Below are 23,376 nucleotides of genomic sequence, written 5' to 3' on the forward strand. Positions count from 1 at the left end.
ATCTGATAGGTTTTGTTTATGCTTTTGTCTGGCCAACTGTGCTAAATGTGGATTCCTGGGAGCCAGGTCAAGCTCTGGATTTGTTTGGGAGACATAGTTTGGAGGAACTGTATTACGGCAGGGATTGCTCCATAGTACGTGGTGCAAAGCTGTATCACCCCGTGTCAGAAAACCTTTTTTTCAAAGAGACTACATGTAGCCTATGAACAGACCATAAAATGTCTCTTTGAGAAAATAAGGCGGGAAAAAATAAGCGTTTTTAAACTGAGCAGTTTTGCCTGCTGGCCAGCCACGTCACCTCTTTTTTTCATCTTTTAATCTGGTTCATCTGCAATACCATCTCTGTACCACCTCCCTGGCTTTCTTATTTTCCTGTCAGTCTCTGCCCTACTCTTTGCCCCACTGCCTTTCTGAATTTCTTTGATATTCAGATTGACTCAAATATGCTCTCAGATCAAGCAGCGGAAAAAGTAGTAATTTAAGTCACAAGGGCCCATGTGCATTATAAATCCCAGAGAGGCACTGGAGGTTTCATATCTGCCTGCCTCCCCTCTAAACACAACCAGAATGTTTTCAGGGTCTGATGCCACCTGCCTCCGCGATTTTTCCTGAATAAGGGAGAAAAATCCCCTGTGGAGAACACAGAGAGCCCAAAGCCTCTTGTCCCCTCTGATGTGCAGCACGTGCTGATCACGCAGGAAGGAGGGAAGGGAGCATTTTGCTGGAGGGGAAACGCACGCTTCGCTCCTTGGGTGTAGGCAGCAAGCCTGTAGCTTAATGAATCAGCAGCTTTTATCTGGAGAGGGGCCCACGCAACGTCCTTAATTGGATTTCTTTGAAGAACCGTAGGTCCTAGATAATCACCTGGAAGGGGAAGGTGGTAGCAAATGCGGACAGGCAACATGTGGCGTTGCTTAAAAGGAAAGCAAGGCACTGGGTTTGCAACAGGGCTCTAGCCCATCAGCGCCAGCGTTGTGTGGTAGCTGCGATGCGATGGCGGGCACATCGCATGGGGCCCGCCTCAGTGGCTGCATTTCAGGCACAGCAGAAGATCCTATTAAAAATATAAGAAAACTGCCAGCCTTCCTCAAAAACATAGCCTCCTGTGTGACAGGATGGCAGTGTCACTGGGGGAAATCTGTATTCCCACCTCACTCCCTTATCTTTTGACCTTGCTAAAGTCATGCTGTCCATCTTTGGGCCATGCAGGGCTCACTCCACTAACCTCACTGCCTCCACGGGGCACGCAATGCAGATGCTGGCGGCACTGGCAACTGGTCCCCTGGGAGCACCTGGCCATGGGGTAGGAGCCTGGTTTAGGGCTACAGCAGGGAGCAAACGATTGCTAATTAAACATGGCTTTAGGCTGTGGCCACTACACCTTTGAGAAGATGATTAAAGGAAAAATGTGTCAGCGTGGTCTCTGTTTAGAAAAAATGTTTAAAATCTCCATGTCCCACTATCTGTGGAGGTGGCAATGTTCTTTCACTAGAGGCTTGTGAAAACACGCGATCGTCTCTCACTAAGCAAGAAGAGGCAAATAGTGAGAAGCTTTCCTGATGACTAGGAATTCCCTTGCAATTCCTGGGATGACCATATTTTGCTCCCATTGGAGACTTCCAAGAAAGCAAAGGGACAAAGTGAGGTTCTGCATGTACGAAAGAGTGTTTTTGCCAACACCGGCTTTGTCAGAAACCAAAAGGAGTCTTCATTCTAGAAGTGGATTACCTGACCTGTCTTTTTCTTTTTTTTTTGTTATTCCCTCTGCTATGACTGTTAATTTTTTTAAAGTAGTTTTGTTCTTTCCCTTTCCCAGTTCCTCTTCAGATGCTTGATCCTGCCTAATACTTTCTCTCTGACCTCACAGTCTGTTGCCATGGAAATTCGGCTTTGTAACTTCGCTGATGGATTAGGGAGAAGACAAAAGATAGACTGGGTAGGAAATGAACCTTCATTTGCTGAAAGGGCAAGACTGTGGTCATGGCTGTACTGCTACCAAGCCTGAGGAAGCCACTGAAAGCAAAGTCCTGACTCTGGATTTGCCACACCATGCCTGGGATCGGGCCCTGGCCCAGCTGGTGTATGACAGCAGCGGGAAAGGGGCTTAACTGGCAGCCCAGTTCTGGAAGAGGGGGTTCAGTCTGTGCCTTTGCCCACCATGGGTGGTCACGTCTTGATGGATTGCAGACGGGTGCCAGAACTTCATCAGCGTATGGGCCCCTGACGGGAGCCAGGGCTGCTCAGGCTCCAGTGGTCTGTACAGCTGCAAATCTAATCCTTGATTTACCCAAGCACACAAGGCTTCCTGAAATACTTACATTTCAGTAGAAGGGCTTAAAGAAATCCTACGAGAAAAGGCTCCCTATTAGCAAGGCGAGGCCAGATGTCCATTTGATATTTTGGTTTATCGCACCTAATGTTTGCTGTAGAAAATTGTTAATGGTATCCCTTGGCCTGCTTGTCCCCAAGGGATTACGCGAGGATTTCGGTGGCTTTCCAAGAGGGTAGGTGAGCAGCACTGCTGCCCCCAGGCAGCATGCTGCACGTCTTGCTGAGGGAGCGTGGATCCAGCCAGGCACAGAGGCACACAGCGCTTTGCTGATCAACCCCTGAGATCCCCGCAGCATCCAGGACGCTGCTTGACATTTCGGCAGAATCTGACGACTTGCGGCATGTGCCCAGAGCACCGTATTGATGTCACTTTGCTGGATGTGGGCCAAGCATCCAAAGGGCAGTGAGTTGGTTAATATGATAATCACGTTGCATCCTCGTCTCTCCATATGACAGAGCTTTCCATTCCTGTTCATGATGCTGCCACATTTTTCTCTGAGGGCAGGAGTGACTTAAGCAAAGTGGCAGAAGGGAAAGAGACTAGTCAGCATTCATCAGGGAAAAATAAAGTCTGTGGTGAAAAACAGTAATACTGGTGATGATAAACATCAAGAGTGATTACCTCCGCTGCGGGATCCAGTCTGATAAAACTTTGAGAGCCAAGAACTCCAATAAGCAGTGGGAGTACTGGAAAATGAATAACCAGATGAAGATCAAGAAGCCTTGAGGTGCCAGGAACTTCCATGTCCAGGACAGCAAAAAAAACTGCCATATCACCAAGAGGTGGTGCCTCTTCTCAGAGGGAAGATGAGAGCCGCAGCATCTGCAGAAGCTGCAGCTGGCTGCAGGCAGCATTTAACAGCTGGCTTAGCATCCAGCTAAGGGCAAAGCAGTCCTCACGCTGTGGGAGTTATTTGAGTTCCCAGCATGATTTCATCCTCTTGCCAAGGATCAGAGCAGTGTGGGGCCACTGCCATTCTGTGGGGTCAGAGTAGGGACCAAGTGCTTGTACAAAATGAAAGCCAAACTAGGGTTGTTATCTAAAGCCACTTTAGATTGGTGGAAATCTTTCCACTGCTGGTGGTGGCCTTGGGATCAGACCCTGAATCGTTGCAGCTTACCTCGAACACACTTGAACACACTTGAATCTTTTTGAATGCAGGATCATCTGTGTCATCCTGGATCTGCCAGTATTCCCAGCCCCAAAATGACCTTTGTTTTCCTACTGCCTGGCGGTTTCCTTCCTCGAGATAACCTTATCGTGGAGGTGTCACCGATTTCCTTTTCCTCTCTGTTTCCTGCTGGCACAGAGGGACCTCTCTGCAAGGGTCTCCAGCAGCACCTGCTTCTCCTGGGTTTGCAGGGGCTGAATTTGGTGGTTTTGCTCTGAGCAAGGGCAAAGGGCTCTCGATTGCTATGTGCCGGTGCTGGGCTTAGGCTCATGGAAACTTGCTCCTGTCTGCTTTTTCTGGTTTCTTGGTCACAGCTTGGCCTCATGAACAAGGCAAGCAGAGCATAGGGAAGGAAGAGGGCCATGATGCACCCTATCCAATTTGTTTTTTGTTGAATGGATGACATTAACCAGCAGTTCTTTGCTATCAAATCAGACTTTGTATTTTAATGGAGAATATAGTAATGTTGCTTGTGCAATACATTGTTCATGTCATACATTTCCTATCGTCAGTCTGAAATAGAAAACTGATTGATATGATCAGTATTTGACTGGCAAAGCTTTAATATCAACAGCTGAACCAGAAGCACTTTGAGCTCGGTGGCAGAGACCTGTCTTAATGTAGCTATACAATACTTCAAAAATATTTGCGATGGATTTATTTCCAGTTGGATCTAAGTCCTCCAGCAAACTCTAGATTTATTACCTCTATCATGTGTAAAATACCTTCTTTATACCTCACATCAGCTTCCTTTCAAACCAGACGGTACTTACAGTTTATGACATACTACATTATAGTCATTTACCATCATACATATTGTGTTCTTGCTTGGCTTTAAATGTTAAAGGACACCTTTCTGCCCTATTTGAAAGGAGGGGGAGAGCAGAAAACCTATGTATTAGCAAAATTGCTGTCATTTATTTCATCACATCAAGGCAAGTACGGTTGAAATAACCAATCCATTATAAGAGAGGTAATCCATCATTCATTATTTGCTGCTCTCTATGGCAAGCCACTGGCTCAGCACATATAGACTTATGGATTTTGTACACAGAAAGCTATAATGAATGTGCAGTTGTGATGAGCAAAATTAATGCTAATATTTACTGCTCTACAGTGACTGCTATGTATCAACTGTTTCCCCCTCACTTTCTATTTGCCCCCCTCCATACATGCAGGCAAATGTTCCATCTATTTCATTTCCATCCCAGCTATCACTCAGTAGCAAGCTAGTCAGCTGGGGCTCCTACCCTTTAGCAGAACAGAAATAGAACAGCAACCTGAGGGAGGGTGGTTTGCCGTGCTGCTGTGCCCTCATGTCTTTGGCTGCTGTCGTGCCTGTGTCTGAGGGCAGCTGCAGAAAGATGCTGGCTGTGTGCTTCTCTCTCCCTCAAATACTTTAAATCAAAATATATTGAATCAATAGGAGGATGTCTGGCTGGGCAAAGCAACAGTGAAATTTCACATCAAATGTTTTGAACTATTGTAACAATCAGCTACCTTATACTAGTGTATATGTATTTTACTGGTTTTGCTTATTTCTATCTATCTAGATAGACAGATATAAAACAGTATAGGTAGTAGATAGGGAAATAGATAGATAGATAGACAAATATGTCACTACCACCTTAAAAAACCAGCTGGTTACAGCATCCTGTAATAAGTCCCTTTATTTAAGCTCCTGCCTCATTCATTGCAGGGTCAGAGTGGGGCATAGACACCATGGAGACATAACAGACTCTGTGTGTGCCCTCCCAGGAGCTGCAGACAGACTTTCTGCAGCTTCACAAGAAGGCTCCTTTGGCAACTCCTCAAAAGGCAGGGGTGGGCAGGGCAGCAGGTCTGGTATTAAGGCTTGGGTGGCTTTCCTTGTGTGCCCTGATGCTCCTTTGCATGCAGCCTCTGAGGTTCCTTTTGAAGAAAAACCAGAAACATCCATGTGATATCCAAGCCTAGCTCTTCACAGTGGCTTATAGATGTAGTTTCTGGACTCATTAACTACACGTTCAGGAAGTTAATCCACAAAACAAATTAATCCCAGGTGATGCATCAGTACTCCCTGTGTTGCAGACATCGCTCCTATATTCTTATTTTTGCCGTATGGACAGCAAGAGCACATTCCAGGACTGCTGAGTCCAGGCCAGGACATGCTACTCCACATGCACATCCCAGGCAGTTGAGCCTACACTAAATTGCCTGCCCATTGGAAAGAGTCACCTGGTTGCCCAGAAAGGTGGTGGAAGCCCCATCCCTGGAAATGTTCAAGGCCAGGCTGGATGAGACTCTGAGCAACCTGATCTGGTTGGGGATGTCCCTGCTCCTTGCAGGGGGGTTGGACTAGATGACCTTTGAAGGTCCCTTCTAGCCCTAACCATTCTATGGTTCTATGATTCTATGATTTCTTATGAAGTACAACTAAATTCTGTGTATTCTCTACTGGGATGTATCACACAGCCTTGACGACTGCCTGTCTCTTCTGCTTCTCCCTAAAATCTATCAGATCTTCTTTCCCATTTTAAAAAGCTCTTCTTTTTTTTTCTCATTAAAAAAAAAAAAAGAAAAAAAAACAACCACAAGCATTCCTCATGTGCTGTCCTCTAATTCCCTGGGCAAGATTGTGTCTGCTTTTTCTAAAAATGGTTGCTGCTATTGCATTATATCATTATTTTCAGGGTTTGTAATGTTTTTCTAATCAAATTACCCTGTCTTTCTGAATGCTGAGTTGCAGATGCTTTATAAATACCATTATTCTATGATTTTTAAACGGAAATATTGTATGTTCACTGCAAGTCTGAGTGGTAAACCTCTTATTAATTTGTTTCTCCACCTCTCAGCATTCCCACGTCAGCCACAGTAGCTAAATGGGAGTTGCATGCATGCACCTTGGGGAGCAAAGCCCCATAAATATGCATGCCCTGTAACCCATTTCTAAAGAGGAACAGATTCACTATTATAGTTAATTTCTCAAAACAGCCAAATATAACAGGACCAAATCTGCTCTTGGCTCTGTGTCTGTAACCCCTGTGACTTCAGTGCATCGCAGGTGCCTGGTGGAAAGGCAGACCCTGCTCCTCCTTGCATCTTGTTTTATCCTGATCATCATCAGAGTATCACAGCAGGACTGCACCTGACGGGGAATCCTGATGGCACAGGAGGACTATGCAAGCTTTTTATCATAGAAGCATGAACCAAAAATGGCAGAGCAGGCACCTGGGTCCTTGAGAAACTGCTGTCTTCTGCCCACGGTGCTTGCCCTTGAACACCAAAAAAACCCCATGTTTCAGCACCTTGGCATCCCCTCTTTCTGGTGATTTAGATGTGGGCATTTCTGTCTCAGTATTTCTATATTTGCTAGAAGAGCTTGATCAGGAGCAAAATAAGTCATTCATGGCTCACTAGAGCAGTGAATGATTGCAGCTTTTGACAGCGTGACAACTGAGTAATAACATGTTTTCACATGGTGGCCCCACATGATGTCCTCGGTGGCTGCGTGCTGTATAGAGATTCCCTGTCCCAGGGAATGACATGTGAAACAGGGTAGTTACGCGGTGTTTCATAACCCCTGCCTTTGGCTAAGGATGTGCATGCAGTTAGGCTGGTCAGAAGGTTTTCAAGTACAAATAATTTTTAGCAAAAAAAGGGACAACTAGAACTAAACCACCTTTTCTTAGTCTGAGTATCTTATATGCAACAAAGCAAGTTGGTTTTCAAGCACCAAACTCAAATTCCTCCTTGAACCCTCCATTATGTGCATTTGGAGTTGGGGCTTTTGCTTCCAGTGGCTCAAATGTTTAAAAATCTACTTTGTTCTCATCAAAGCTTCAGATGCTTGGCTGCAAGTGTTTGTTGGAGAATGAATGGACGACTACAATGGCCCTTCAATGCCTAACATAGTGAGGGCCCCTCATCCAATCAACGTATCTCGATGTGAAAGCCTAAAATATATCGGATGATGCTAAAACCCCTGGGCAGGCTTTGTGAGCAGCAGCACGGAGTCCTGCTCGTGCAGTCCTGGCTGCGGTCTGGGCTGCAAGGCTGAACTTGAAAGATGAGGCTGCCAAAGCAGGCGGTGAGCAAAGATCTGGGTGAAGTCCTGCAGGCATTCCTGATAGTCATCGTGGCAGGGCTCCTATCTGCCAGACATAAGAAATGGATTAAAATTACACTGAACAGCCTATGATTATCTGATGCTGAGAGCAAGAATGTCTCTTCTAGGAAAGAAGAAAGCCACAGTCCCACTCAGGAGCATATAGGCTTTTACAAAGCTAATTTATGACGGAGGCGTGGGAATTGCTAGTAACTCCTGTGGAAACAAACCACTGTTACAGCTTCAGATCGATTTCTGTTTCCAGGCTTACCCCCATTTTCCACTTGTCCCTAATTTTCTCAAGGAAGTTCCTTGGGGGGTGGCAGTGTACTTTTCAGGCTTGGCCTCAGCCTAAAGGTGAATATTTTGAGAACTCTCAGCAAAATCAGCCTGGCTGTTTTTATGATATGTGTGTGTGCAGAGAAACCAGCTATTCCTATTTGTTCCAGTTGCAGCTCCTCTGCCTTCGTAACTCAAGAACAGCTGACACTAGGAAATTTGAACTCAGCTTGTTTTATAGACCTCAGTGATGAAGGAGGAAACAGTTTGTGTCTGACGAAAATCGATTCAATATTTCTAGAGTTGGGAGCAATTAGAATCGAAGGCCAAATTTTGCTTTGAAATACAGCAGCACAGCCCCGCTGAAATGCCAGTCTGAGGGCAGAACTCATCTTGGCACAGTTTGTGCATATTCATGAAGAAATTTGTTTTTCCTAGAATGTTAAACAGAGGTCGAAAGGAGGAATGTCAGATTTATTCTGCATGAAGAGCCCAGGTCCAGCTCTGAAGCCAAGCCACGGGCTGAAATATAAATATGTGCATTCAGCATGGAGTAAATACCTCAGCCATGTCAATGAGAGGCTTGTGCAACAATCAGAAATAGAATTTGGCCATGTATAGCCATTAACCTTTGCAGATAACATTATTTTTTCTGGACATATTTCTTGTATCCAGTTTCGCTCAGTAAGAAAATATGCATACTCTGCCATTTTTCATTCCTATTTTTCTCTATTCCCCTTTTTGCTTCCTCTATCTTTCTCCCTACTGCCCGTATAGGGCATCTCCTTTGTCCTTCCTTCTTCCTTTCCTACCTTGCAGTAATGCTCTACACCCACTGTCTGTCTAATATCTTCCCCATTCCAGTGAGTGGTAGTTAAAGACCTAATGCTGCCATTTAAGTGTCGGTTTTGGGCTTTGACTTGACATGTTGGTAACAGTAGAGAGAGACAAACTTTCATTATTTAGAAACCCAGAACACAAGTATAGATTATATCTCGTAAAAATGTTGTGGGATTGGTCATGTAAATCCAAACCCAGCCTTTGACTTGCATTTTTTGTTGGGTGAATTTTGTTTTTTCTGTCAAACTAAGCCCTTGCCTGAAATTCCACATAAATTCCTTGTGAAATTCCACATAATTTCCACGTAAAATTTCACCAGATCTGCCCCTTGATCTTCAGGTAAGATGCTTGGCTCCAAAAAAAAAAATTACTGTAAGCTGTAAATGGTTAAAGGGAACAGATATGTTAAAAGCCCTTAGCGTTTTTACAGAAAGTGGATTTTTCCAGCCCCTGCCTGTTATCAAATTGTCACATGCTGTATCAGGCAAACTGCAGATGAACAGAGTTATGAAATCAAGTCTGTCTGCTCCTAAACCATCACAAAAAAAAAAAAAACCTCCACAAATGGCCCAGCTGTCCCCTGACATTTCTTGATGCAGTTCTCTGCTTGGTCCGACAGTCGTGTGCCTCAGCAAGGCTCTCCGGGTCTAGCTGAGGTTCATGTGTCAACCAGGGTTCTCACTCACTCGATTCAAGATGATTTTACCTCTTGTGAATTGGAGTCAGAGCACTCAGTCCTTTCACCTGAGCTGAGCTTCAGTCATCGTGACATACATTTAGAGTTAAGCAAATGTGATTGTGGCTTCACCTTGCATGAGCAGGCATCCTTTTAAATGGATTTTATCTTCATAAGCTCTATGCTCTGCATACATGGTAGGAGATTTTGCCGTATGTTGAGATGATGCCTCCATATGAGACAATTTTTCCCTCGATCTATAACAAAGAGCCTTGCGAGTCTGGATTTGTATCTCCTGACCTAATGGGGACCATGCTGCGTGAAGACTTCAGACCACCTCAGCATGCTCCACTTGATCCATGGTGCTGTCTTTCTTGGGCAGCCTCTGTTAGTGTTTTTTTTCTAACTTCTGATCAATTAAAGACCTTGATGTGTTTACTGGAAGAGGAGCCTAGACCTAAACTATAAAAGATTGCATTTTTTCCTAATTTGTTTATCGATAAAAAGATGAACAAAAAAAAATAGACATGAAACATGTATGCATGTGTTAATTAGAAATAACACTGATATGCCCAGCCTTAGTGCCCACAACTGCTGCTATAGCATGCCTGTGCCTATGCAGCAGGAATGGTTTGTCAATCCAGAGATTCCATCTTTGGGCAAGAAGTCTCTTCAGCATAATCATACAGACATCACAGAAAGACATGTAAATGCACACCGCCCGGCATCTGCTAGGAATGAATTTGCATAACTGCTCTCAGCAACTGTTATTCTGTGGAGGGCGAGTTTGATCACATTCATGCCTGTGAATGAATGAATGAATGAATTCATTTTATTTTTTTAAACAGAGATTACAATTGGTTATTTTGTCCTACCATCTAAAAATATTATTTCATTTCTCCTTTCCTCCTCCCCTTTGCAATCAATGTGTTTGTAGCTGGTAGCTCAACAGCGCTGTCTCAGGAGGGACGTGTAGGGAGAAGCACGCATTGACATGATCCCGTTAATGAACTGTGCCACTGTGATGCAGCAGGAGCTCTGGAAGGGTTGCTCTGCACTGCTGACTTTAAATGTATGGTAAAAACATCATGAAATGATAGAGTGAACTTGGCCTTGCAGCTTTCCAGGTACAGAGCCAGCTCCAGGATGGCTCCAAGTTGGCAGTGCCTTTTGGGTTTCAGTAGGGCCAGATGACTCACATGAGCTGAGAGTCTGGTCTGTTGCTCTAAACTGTCTACAAGATGATCAAGCATGTATGTTTCCTGGGCCAGGAGCTGAAAATGAAGGGCTAGGTGTGGCCTGCTCACTCCACAAGTCCTGCTGCAGAAAAAGCCAAATGAGACTCTTCCATCCATCCATCCATCTATCCATTCATGTGACTAGAGAGTTGTGATCCACTGGCACTTTACCTCCATCTTTTGTGGAAAAGTTAATGCTCTAAAGTTAAAAAGCCTCTACGGAATCGCACGTGACAAGTTTTAGCCTGTGGTAGAAAAAGATCTGAATCTTTACTAACACTTCAAGTATTTTAAAGAATAATTTCTACAGCAACCTGCTAGTTTCATCCCTGCTGAGATTTACCTGTGATTTTTCTCCCAGGGCCCGGTATGGGCTGCATGGCAGCAAGTTCAAGTTGGAAAACCCTGATGCTATGTGCATCCGATGCCTGCCCCAGAGCTTGTGATGCCCTCCCTTTCTCACTAGAACATTGTTGTTCTGGAGCCACAAAGGGAGCAAGATTTCAAATGTTTCCCTTTTAAGGAGCAATGAAGCAGAGCAGCTCTCTGCGAAGCGACTCAGCCTGCCCTTGGGCATGTCTCTTTTGCTACCGCTCCAGAAATGGAGGCAGAGCTTTCCAGCTGCACCTTTTGCCCTTCATCCCCATCCCTGCCGCACACCCCATGATAGGCAGCAAGATAGAGCTGTTACAATATCTCAGTGCTACGCAGACAGACCTCTTATATTGGAAGGGTCTTGTTGAGGGAGGTCGTGCTCTCTCTGTGCCTCCATAGCTACTCTGTATGTAACCGGACACTAAAGAATCCAGGAAAATCTTGGATTACAGCTTGGTGTCAGTTGGTTTGCTTTCCAACAAATCCGCATAATGTTTAATTTTAAAAAATATTGGTTTTTTTTGTTTTCAGGAATGATTTTTGAAATAAATCATAAGAATTGTCCTCGCCATATTAACTTTTTAATCATGCTCTGCCAAGAGCAGCTGCTGCAGTGGTGCAAGGGTGTTTGTGTCCGGCTGCTCCCGAGACCCTCGCCCACTTCCTCTGCTTCAGTTCAGGGCTGAGCCTTGTGTTGCTCCTTCTCCTCCTGTCTTCTGGAAATAGCACATCTGGACTGACTCCAAACCTGAAAAGTTTTAGCCCAGTTAAATAATTATTATGACAGTTATGTGTCCCTTAAAACCACAGGGTATTAAGGAATCATGATTTTGGTCAATGCCTTAAGTACATTCTTGCCTTTTCCCATCTTTTCAGTCCTTTCTAAGCTATTCCACATACATTTTAAACATGTGCCAATTATTTTACATATAAAAAGAGAGAAAGTTTGGAAAAAGCACTGGATAAGTTAAGTAATATGATGTAATTTCAAGGAATAAGTCTGGATTTTTTTCCCCCTACATGATGTGTGCCACGTAGCTTGGCAGATCAGTTACTGCCTTGGACACAAGCGTGGTAGCTAGATGATTTTTCAAGAAACACACTGAAAAACTAAGTCACCAAGCCTGAGCCCAGAGTGAAGTTATACAGCCTTTGACTTCAGTTGTTTACTAAACCCAAAGATGAATCTGACTGTAGAAATTAAAAACGTGTCAGAAAAAAAAAAACTGTAAAGGGCCCAGGGCACTGACGATAAATATGAAACATTTGTGTCTTGTCAAATGTATTTTTTCATAATTACCAGTATATGGATTTGTATTGTTCAAAGCCCTAACAGTGAAACTCATGTGATGAATGCGCAATAAAACAGGACTAATTGGAAGCATTAATTTTGACAGAGGCAGAAGTTGGCACGGAGCTCTGAGTAAGAGGTGCTTTATATTGCCATAGCAAGTACAAAGTGTTTGTCATCTGCAAGCTCAGATCACACCACCTTCACAAACAAATCGTTACAAACTGCTGCTGTGTCATTTTTTCCTCTTTTTGTTTTATTTCTCTCCTGATAAGTATCTCGGACCCAAGGTCATCTTAAGGAAATAGTTATAATGCAATAGGAACGTTGCTGTAGGTGCTGCTGTGTTTCTGGCAATGTAATTGGCAGCGAATGAGCATGCAGGAGCAGCTCCCAGCGGGGACACTTTTGAGTAAATATACACTAAATAAGCACAGCAGAATGGGAGAGTAATGCATCTGCATAAAGAGCTGCATGCTGTACGTCCCTTCAAAAATCTTCCGTGCTTTATGCCTGTAGCAGCAGAGGTACTTGTTGATTTTGCTGTTCCCTCTGCTTTATCTGCCTGTTGCCACCCTGGTCCCAGTTCAGTAAGGTGTTGATCATGTGTGATGCTTCTGGCACATGGGTGATGCCACCGACATCGGATGGAAGCGGCTCTTGCTCCAGTGCCTCGCTGAGGCAGTGCTCAAACCAAGAATTCAGATTCTGACTGCATCAAAATACAACCTTAGGTGGGTTTCTTTTTATCTTAGGCATTTCGGCCACTGGTGTTAGTTCATGACAGATAACTTGGTTTTAGCTACTATATATGAGTTACTGTTTGTGAATAATCTTGGAGCAAGCAGCGTTTTTCCATATCTTTGGTATGCAAGTATTTGAGTTTTATTTAAATTTCCTGTTTGACCGAAACACTAATTTCTCACAAACCAGATAAATGGGGGGATTAAGCACCCAAGCAGCGGTTGTGCTGAGCTGTCATGATGGCTTCAAGTGGCCCACCCAGCGCCCAGATTTGAAGAGAACAAAAGATGAGCCTCTCCGCTCCTTTGTCTACTCCTTCCAGTTCTTAATTGCCATTCATCTTCAGATTATTTCTTACTTCTCATTTGGTCATTGGTCTTCAGCTCCCAACTGTGTTTTATTTCTGCTGGATCCTTTAGTGTTTCCCTCTCAGGGTCATTTGTATGCTGAATAATATTACTAATTGCAGAGGAGTTCTCCTGGATTTACACCGGAGCAACAGAAGCCACCATATGTCCCAGTGGACTTTTCTTGACACTGCTGTCAATGGTCCTGGAACTGGTCCCTCAAGCAAGCCTTCTGTTATTTATTTCCATCCAGTCCTTTCAACTCGTATTGAATGGGGCTGAAACTCAGCACTTTACCTTAAAATTATGTCCTTTGTATAATGCTTCTTGATATTCCTTCCTCTCGGTGTCCTGACCTTTACTAAGGTTGTTGCTAATATATTCTCTTAGCCATGGTAGTTAATGCTAATGCAAAGACTAATGTTCTCCTGCAGCCTCAACGCTGATATGCCACACTTAGTGCTCTGTCTCCAGACAGAATTGCTTTCCGATATTGCGCTTTACTGTGGGAATAATTTTACTGCTCGGGTACAATGACAGCTGAGAATGCTTAAAAAGAGAGAGAGAGAGAAAAAAGGGAAAATGTAATAAGGCGAAAGTGTGACAAGACACTTATGTCAGTATTATCATTGCATTTCATGGGAATGTAACATCTGACTGCCATGCAGCTCTTCCAAGCATCTGTCTGTGAAGGACCCAGAGAGATGTTTAATTGTAGTTCATTCAAAGTGCTTGAACAGAAATTTTGTCGTTTATCATTAGCTCTGCTGCACTCTAGTTTCAAGGTTATGGTTTGTGTATTAATGCATTAAGTCCAGACCAAAGAAAGCCTGGATCAGAGCAGTGTAAGCAGTAAAAACATGTTATTAGCTATTTCAGAGATGAATTTGTCTTTCCAAATGCACCACTGGGTATGTTTGCACTTGCATCGTTTCCGAGGAAACAACCTACAGCTGTGTTTGAAGTTTGTTGCCGATATGTCAGGAAATCTCAAGCCCTCCCTGGGACCCAGGCAGTGACACGAATTCAGGGCAGCGCGGTGAAGCCAGGTGCTACCAACTGACGTAGGCACTGAAACTACCAAAAATCGAATGTTCCCATTACATAGCTGGCATTTCTGCACTTGCACCAGAAAAAAAAAATCAATACCCTTCAAGAGTAGAGCAGTCAGATCACAGGGCTGGAGACATCACGCAGCAAAGCATTAGGACAAGCACCTCAGGACTTTGCTCCTGCCGTGCTTTCTCAGCACGGGACACCCAGGCTGTGGGTTTACCATAAAGGCAGAGGTGTCTGAGCACTTGGTGCTCTCGGTAGTTGTCACGGCTTGCTGTGCAGCATTGCACAGCCCCTATGCTCCTCCAGGGGAGATGGTGCAGGGCAAAGGCAGGAGAAGAGCAGCACTCCGGTTTGCCTGCTGACTCCAGCCCCCATCAGCCGTAGCTGAAGAGCAAGTACCGCACTTTGGGAGGTAAGTAACAGCCTTGCTGAAATAAAATGAGGCTCCCAGTGTAGTTGCTGAAGGGGAAAGGAGAGAGATAAGATGTCCATGTCATATCACTAACAACATAACTGGTATTAACAAAACAGAAGTCAAGGATGAATGAACATGGAGACTGAGCTAACTTTCACATCAAGAGAAGATCCCTGAAGGGCTGTGTGCTGGCAGGGCAACATGGGAAAGTTTGTAACATTTAATCTCTTCACAAGGGCTGTTCTGTGAATAATCAGAAGTTGTTAGGGTTGTCAGGCCAATTTCTTTCCACAATAAAATTAAGTGTGGAGGTGATGACATTTCAGGAATGGGTGAAGTAGATTCTCCCCTGAATATAGAGACAGGTTTAACCAGAAAGGAGAGACAAGTAAAATATCTTACTTATAAAGCACTGTGAGAATAATGCTGCAACAGGGGTTATGCTCATTATTATTACTGTTATTCTGAAGGGTGATGCCATGTTGGTGGTGCAAATGTAAATGATATTTTGGATATGCAATGTGTTCCTATGAAAAGACAAGACCAACACATGTTCAAAATAACATTCTGAAGTAGCACACACACATGGATTTTTTTTAATGCAAATAGGCATGTAAAAAGAGACCATCTGCATGGAAAGGTGAAACATTGTACTTTGCTGTGTAACTGCATTCATGCTGCAGAGGAAATATGAATTGCAGAAGTGCATGAACTGCAGAGTTGATAGGGCATATTTTTATAAAGTGAGATCCTCTTCCTAACTTAATATGTATTTCCACTTGAATTACTGATCCCCTGACTAATCAAGTACGCTGCATCACTGTGTCATCTCACTCTTATGTTCTTTGTGTATGATACTGCATATCTTCCCCTCTTGAATCTAATTCAGGAGCGATAACACTGAGTGAAACATAAGCATCAGAGTCCTGCTCTCATTAGCAGAAATTATATATGGCTGCTGCTGTGACCTTACTTATAAGAATATACAATTTATTACACCAAGTTGGACCAGCGTTCCTTCCAGTCCAATGCTCAGCTTCAAAGGATGGCAGAATATCCATATCTCAGTACCTGTGCAATCTTGCAGTTCACCTAATGGAGCAAAAAAAAACCCCTTTCTTCATTTCTACAGTGAGCAGCTGATATTTTCAAGAAGGGAATTTGATCTTTCCCTTTTATCTTTGTATGTCCTGATGCAACATGCACCCCTGACACTCTTGAGTTTCAAGCATGCACTTCTATTTTTTTGCAGGCTGTGGAGGGGCTTTGCTGAACCCCTCGGGCCATCAACAAACCTCCTTGAAGAGCAGCTCATGGAGCACCCATGTGGTTCATTGCAACTGGGCCATGATGAACATCCAGGTTATTGTGAAATCAGCTTTAGCTGAAGTCAGGTTCAACTCAAGACAGCTAAGAGGCAATACAAACTCTTGTTGCAGAAGCTAGAAGAAAGCTGTTGCTAATCTGTAGGAAGGATGAACAGAAATGAAAAGTAACAGCTGACTTCTTTCCCTAGCAACCTTACATCCACTCCAGAGCCTTTGCTAGCCCTGTATAATCCACCAGATAATAAAAGCAGCACTTCGCAGCCTTTCTGGCTGGTTTATGTGTAACCTTACATCCTCAGGCTGTGCTCACAGGAGAAAATCAGGATGTGGAAATTCTCGCTACCTTTTATAGCCCAAGTCCACCTTGGGAATTATTCCCATTTACATCTGACCCTTGGTACCTCCAAACCGGTAGCCAGTCCCCCATACTGGAAATGCTGACTCGCTTGATCCTGACCTGGTTTGGTTCTCACTTGCTCATATGATAAACTGAGACAGTGAATAACTGCACAAACTCCCCTGCCCCATTTACTCACTCTGAGGTACAGTTTCCTTTTTCCTTCAACTGGGCAATGGTCAAAAAATCAGAATAAAGCTTTCCTGCAGGTAAAAATAATAATTACTTCCTAATTGTGTGTTACCTGCTCACATAACAAATCAGTACAAGCTCCTCATTACGTGCTCACATTGGAGATCGAGCACAATGATAACCAGGCACTGGAGGTAATAATGTGTTTGAAGGGGGCATAAGTAATAAATCATCCAAATTATTTGCAGTGAACAGATGAAAAGACTGAAACACCTTGAGGGTTTGTAGAAGTTAGTCAGCCTGTGCATAACTATAACATCCCTTCTGGCTGCAGTATCAACATTTCTGTCCCTGCAGCTGTAGAATTTAAGCACAGCTTTTGCAAGTAGAGAAAAAAAAATGGTCTACATTGTCAAGGCAGAGGGATTCATGAGTAGGGCACTCTGTTCTGCCTCCTCGCCAGTTGTCATACAGTGTGTTTGCAATGTTTGAAATCAGCCATGGATCAGAAGTTACTGGGAAAGACAGACAGAGGGATAGACAACCTGTCCCTAGAAATGTTTCCATAGAAAAGACAAGCTAAAAGTGACTGTGCTGTAATGAAAGGGTACCCTGAGTCTAGAATAAGTCTCCTTGATTGATAGGTAAGTTGGTGTAAATTACTAAACTGGAGGCTTAACCCTGAAAAAAATAGGTTTGGAAAAGCCATATCATCTGGTGCTGGAATCAAAAGCCTCAGACTTGGTTACCTCCAGCTGCAAGTGGGAAGTTGTTGAAGGGAGTGCAGCAGGTCTAGGAGCTGTGATATTTTGGCAAAAGGCATGAGGAAGTGGCTCCTACTTCCTCATACTACCTTATGCTTTCCATAAGGCACCAGACATCTTGCTTTGCAGGGGTCAGGTGCAGCTGATCGGTAGCCTGCTGTTTGTTTGAGAGGCAGCAGCTCCTAACTTCAGCTGAATTAGTGCTTGCCAACTTACCCTCTAATATGGGAAATAAAAATTCTTCCTAATGCTTTACTGTGGAAAGACTACCGGGCTCACTCTGGTCCACTCTTCATGTCAATGAAGTGTTGCTCTCTAAGGCTTGTTGTCTGGTGTTCAGTAGAAACTGGTGCTGAATGTCCAAAGCAGTGGGATTTCCTCTTCTGGAAAAGTATCACAATACAGAGACTACATTTCACCTTTTCAAATATCACTTTTATTTACCCCTTTATTGTACTAAACAAATCCTCAGTTTGCTTTATGATAAGGCCATCTAAATAGATACAGGGATATGAGTTGGGATTCACCTCTAATTTTGTCTGTGGGATCACATCTAATTTTCATCATCTGAAAGCTGGGCATCTAGTTAAAACTTACCATCCTCTGTGTGACCTCTTTTGCTAATGGAAAGAGAGGAGCGTCTCGTCAACCTGTGCATGGGGTGAATTGCCTGCCAGATCTTCGACTACCTTAGACCAGGCATGTAACTTCTACGTATCTGAAGTTACTCACTGTTTTAGGGGTTGCCAGAAATCTTTTTAAAATGGCTTTGAATCCTCCTTTCCCCCTTCTTCTTGCTGCTTGTGAAATGGATACCCTTGCTTGAATCAGCATCTGTGACACCAACTACATCCTCTCTTTGGCAAGATCCTATTTTAAGCTTTCCATCAGAGGCCACAGCTATTTGTGTCATTGTCAAAACTCTTCAAAAGGTCCGGTGACATTGATGGTAGGTCTCTTAGAAGCCAAAGGTTCTGCAGTAACATAAATAGGATCAGCACCACTAAGTGCAGGTGAAAGAAAAGCCAGCTGCACATCCTTTCTGTCTCCCTTGGCAACAGCATCCTGCCAACAAAAACTGCTGCCAAGTAAAGGCTGGAAAGGAAGGGATGTGCACTTGCAAAGCTGGGGCTGGACAAGCTTTGTGTGAGGGGGGAGCTGTCAACCAAGGAACACTGATGTACTTTTAAAATTATTTTTTGTTTGTTCCATGTCTTTTTGGACAAGGAAATGTACAGAGCTTCTGTCCTTATGAAGAGTTTTCATCTGAAATTCCAAACAATGGTCTCTGCAATTTTGAGCCATATGTTTCCATCCATGACAGCACAGTGAAGAAATCTGTGCTGAGTTACTACTTACAGATGTGGAAAATCCTCCAGCAAAGGTTAAAATATGTGGCATGGTTCTCTTGTTACGCCAGCTGCAGCTTTGTGCTAAATCATTGTTTCAGCAGCAAGCTCTTAATCAGCCCTGAGTTCTAGAAACTGCTAAACAAGCTGATATTTGTAGGGACCACATTTTTTTATAATACACTAAATATCTTTATTTAGAAAAACCTTCAGACTGGAAACAGTAAGGGTAAAAAGTGAACTGGAAATGGCAGGGAGAAAAGGAACATCAGCATGAAAGCACAAAAATGCAAAGCAGATCTAAGATTATTATTTGTGCTCTGTCTTTCCACATCCTCCATGAAATGATCATGGCTGTGAAGCTGTGGGTAAAATATACTTGTGATATAATACATGCCCCTGCCTAGACTTCCTGACAGGGACTTCACTCCCCGAAAATCAGCACTGGGGTCACTATCGGAGGGCCCGTAGCTGCTAGTGATGCCAAATCTCAAACCTATTGTCACAGCATCATTCCTTTCTGATTTGGCCACAGCATCAAAGTGAAGACTGGCTGCAACATGCTCATATCCAAGGTCGGAAAAAGGAGGAAATTTCTCACCTCTTATGACAAAGAAGAAGAATGAAGTGCCTTTTCTCTGTAGCAAAATATTAGGAATGAATTTTGGGAAAAGCCCATATAACGAACTGCTCAGGCTGTTGCAGGACTCCTGGATACAAGGACTCTGAATCAAAGACTGGCTCTGACTCCTAGGGGATTCCTATACTGCTCTCAGGAAGCCCCCAACTTGTTGCTCTCTTAACATTTCCCCATGCCTTTTGAGGGACTGATAGTTGGCTGCACAGGGCACATTTTTGTGCTATTCAGGAAGTTTGTTCTTCCAGACACCCAGCTGTGCCCGAGAGAAAGAGAGAAACAGAAAAAAAAAAAAAAAAAAAAAAAAGAGAAGTGAAAGAAGAGAGGCAGGATGATGGGTTTAGGAATCACAGGACCTGTGGACTTCTTCATGATTACAAAGTAGAAATTCCCCATTCAGCACTGAGAAGTGAAGAAACAAAATACATTTTGATGCCCAAGAAGGAGAAAGAGAGAAGAGGATCACTATTCATTCCCCATATTTTCCTCTGACAGGAATATTAATATCATTAGAGATAATTGAATGAAGTGGAATGTCTGGTGGAGGTACAGAAACAGGAGGTAGATCTGTAAAATCCATCCACACACAAAAAGCTAACCACTGTGCTGGAGGGAGGGCACTCTGCCTTGAAACAGGGACTGAACAGCCTCACAAGGACGTGCAGCTGGGGTGCTTGTTGCTGTTTTGTTCCCAGAAAACAAGAACTGCCAGCAATCCTCTGGCATCTAAATAGACCCGTGTCAGACAAACTGTATCTGGACTTGATGGGAAACCAAGCTGGAATACCAAGCAGCCCTTCAATCTGCTGGCAGAGAGGGGGACTGGCTCAGTAAGTGATCCTGCCTCGCAGTTGCAAAGGTACTCTATAAAGGAGCCAGCCCTCTCGCTGCACAGCCCTGCAAGACACGCCTGCCTGGGCTGTCTCTGTCCTCATTCCTCCAAACCAGTTCCAACAATAACAGCAACTCCTGCATACAGCTGCCTCGTTAGGGAGAAGATGTATCTTTCCTTTTTCTTCTGAGGGATGAAGCTTCCAAATCTGTGTGATGTGAGCAGGTGAGGATGTCTGCTGACAAGTCCAAATGATATTTTCAGGTAAGTGATTACCTTGAACAAGCAGCTAGAGTCAGGCTCTTTCTTTTTATTACCCTTCTCTCAGTAATTACTGCTGTCCTAGATTGTCAGTAAGCCTTTTCACAAGGTTCAACAGCTTGGACGTCTGTATATATTTAGCTGAATAGGGGATCTGAAGCATTTCTAAAGCACCTATTCCCATAGTCTCTGTGAGTCTCTAGTGCAGTGTGAGAATGAAGTGGGAGCTGCCAGCTCTGTAACTACCCGACACTGTCCTATTTGTATCACCCATTGTTTGAATCACCGGAGGACCAGAAGTTAATTTTGATTTACAGGCACACTCTCTTGAAGTCTGTGATGGAAGTGCATCTTAGAGACAATAACAGTGTTCTGCAATGTTTTTATGTTGGTAAAGGACTGGGACATTCTTGCCACACAAAAACTGTAGCTACCGTTACTGTTGTTGCACAGGGAGTGTCAGCAAGTAATGCTTAATTTGCGTTTGAACATGTGATTTCCAAAGCTTCTGCTGATGCTGTTTTATGTTACTGGAAATAGAGCTGTTACTCTGTGTGTCTCATTCCCTGAATTTTACCAAATACCTTGTATTTTGAAGTTGGGATTGATCATCCTGTCTAATACTTACAAGGGAAAACAGACAATAACTTGTAAGTTAATATCTGGGAGTTCTGGCATGACAGCCACTGATAGACAGGCAGGGAAGAGAAATTTTCTGTACAGAGTAACCTACTTTTTCTTCCCTCAGTTCTGCCACCAATCATGGAGGTGAAATTTGCTTAACTCTTTGTTTGTACAAAGGCTGCTTTATTGTGAATGGCAATCATATTGCTTTGACAGATTACACAGAAAATAACCATAGCAAAAAATAATAATATGTACTTTCTGCACAGTTTCCATCTATTAAAGATTCATTTTGCTCCTGGTAACGTTTTGGGTTTGCTGAGAGACACATGAGAAGTTAATAGTGTTGTGAAGAAAGCTTTCCTTACAACAATAACATTGCCATTGCTTTGAACAGGTTTTGCACAACCTTCTTTCACTATTAGTAAGTCGAGACTGTTCAAAGTACGGAAGGGCTTCAGCATCCGGCACGCTGCCCGTGTGCATCCCAGCCCTGGGTCTGTAGATAACGGGTCCTTTGTAGGACGGCTCCCTTTGCTTCCCTTGCCCACGGCAGTCTGAAATAATGAGTCCAGCAGTAGGTCTCTGCACAAAAGAAAGCTCTTCCTGACTTCCTACAGCAAAAAAAAATGTTTGCCAAGTACTGCTCAGGGTGGCTCTGTTTGTCTTGCTATGAAGTCCGAGGTAGCAGAGGCCAGGAGGGGTCAAACGCCAGACGGAGCTCGTTGTGCATGTTCATTTGCTGGAGAAAATGTGAATGAACAGCTCAAAAGTTTCCACTGCATCTTTGGCAATTAGGACTTGGTCCAAAGCCTGCTAAAGTCATTGGGAACCTTTCCACGGGCTTTAAATCAGGAGTTATGTAAGTTTGTTTTGTTTAAAGGGGGTGCCCCGGGCAGGCTGAACGTGTGAGCTGACTCGACAGCCACGTGCCTGCTCTGCCATGTCATGCGAAAAGGCTGTTCTCGAAGTGCCCATGAAGTGTCCCATGCAGCACCAGGCAGTATTAACTCCTAAATGAATCCTTCTCATGTTGTCCTGTGCCAGGACACTGGCTTCTGTTGAGGGCTTCCAAAGCCTGGAGATAAAACAGTCAAAGAACGTCAGCTGCTGGGGACCCAAGTCACTTTGTTTTTCTGGTTTGGAGGGAGGCAGTTCTGCATCCTGCGTGCAAATAAAAGGGTCACAAGGGAGTTCCCAAACAGTAGAACCCTGGGGTTTCCAGAGTCTGAGAAAGCAAAATCTTCCAAAACCCCTGGCTTTTCTGAGGCTTGCTGAGGACATCAACTGCAATCTTTTAAAACATGGCTGTAAAGGAACTCCCTCATTTTCTTCACATTTCACACTGCAGACATTTCTGGACTCCTCATGTGAGTGTACAATGGGAAGAAGCACCACAGGGAGATCCTGTGGAGATTTGAACCATTGCACCGTGTTGTCAAGAAGGAGTTTTTATGGCTAAATGCACATCGGCACCCTCTGTGTACACTCTGCTGTCACTCTGCTGTGCTTCATCCTTGAGTTAATTCATTTTGTACTTAATATTCCCTTCTTGGTGCACTATGCAAAACCACAGGATGACACAGTTCACACCACAGAAATGTCAGGTCAATCAACCTTCTCATTGGGGTTGAATGGTTTTAATGTAGTGATAAAATTAGACTCCAAAAGAAGGAATTTGGCACACACCATTTAAAAAGCAAACCAGTTTGACCCCTTCTAAGCGTGAGCTCCTGTACCTCAGAAATGGCCTCTTACAAAAAAAAAGAAAACTTAATGGTGTGAATTGACCTTTGAAAATATAATTAATTATTATTATTTGCTATAATGTGCTTGCATCAGTCTGTATTACCATTATGCCGGCAGATAGTAAGGACTGCCGGTCCTTACCCCAAAGGGCTCACACTCTAAGTAAGATCAGTCCTAAGACTCTTAGGCAGCCAAAACTGAAGGATTTTGGCAAAGAACTGAAGGACTGTGCTTTGAACTGACCAAGGGCACCTGCTGTGTACCATCTCACCTGGGATATCACTGTGGTCATGACAACTGGATAGCAACCAGAAGGTTTTTTTGGGTGGCAGTATGATTGAGGGTAAGCTGAGGCACCAGAGGATGATTGGTGTCCTACCCACCGTGGCCCTTTTCTCAGTGCAGATGCGTTTGTGAACCAGAGATGGAAGGGAAGAGTTAGGAAGGGA

At 43.8% G+C, this 23,376-nt stretch overlaps 1 protein-coding gene across 2 annotated transcripts in view; it reads left to right on the forward strand.

Moving 5' to 3' along the window:
• TMEM108 (transmembrane protein 108) overlaps window positions 1–23,376 on the forward strand; it is a 166,242-nt gene that overhangs the window by 127,639 nt on the left and 15,227 nt on the right. The window contains exon 1 of one of the 2 annotated variants that reach the window (XM_010117060.2): window positions 20,411–20,557. The exons of the other annotated variant lie outside the window; for it this stretch is intronic. Coding sequence (XP_010115362.2) covers window positions 20,545–20,557 — 13 coding nt within the window. The 5' untranslated portion in view covers window positions 20,411–20,544. Of the gene's footprint in view, window positions 1–20,410; window positions 20,558–23,376 lie in introns of those variants that run through there. 2 annotated transcript variants of the gene reach the window in all.

This window comes from Chlamydotis macqueenii, chromosome 2 (assembly GCF_036417535.1).
Source record: "Chlamydotis macqueenii isolate bChlMac1 chromosome 2, bChlMac1.mat, whole genome shotgun sequence".
NCBI classification, from domain to species: Eukaryota; Metazoa; Chordata; class Aves; order Otidiformes; family Otididae; genus Chlamydotis; species Chlamydotis macqueenii.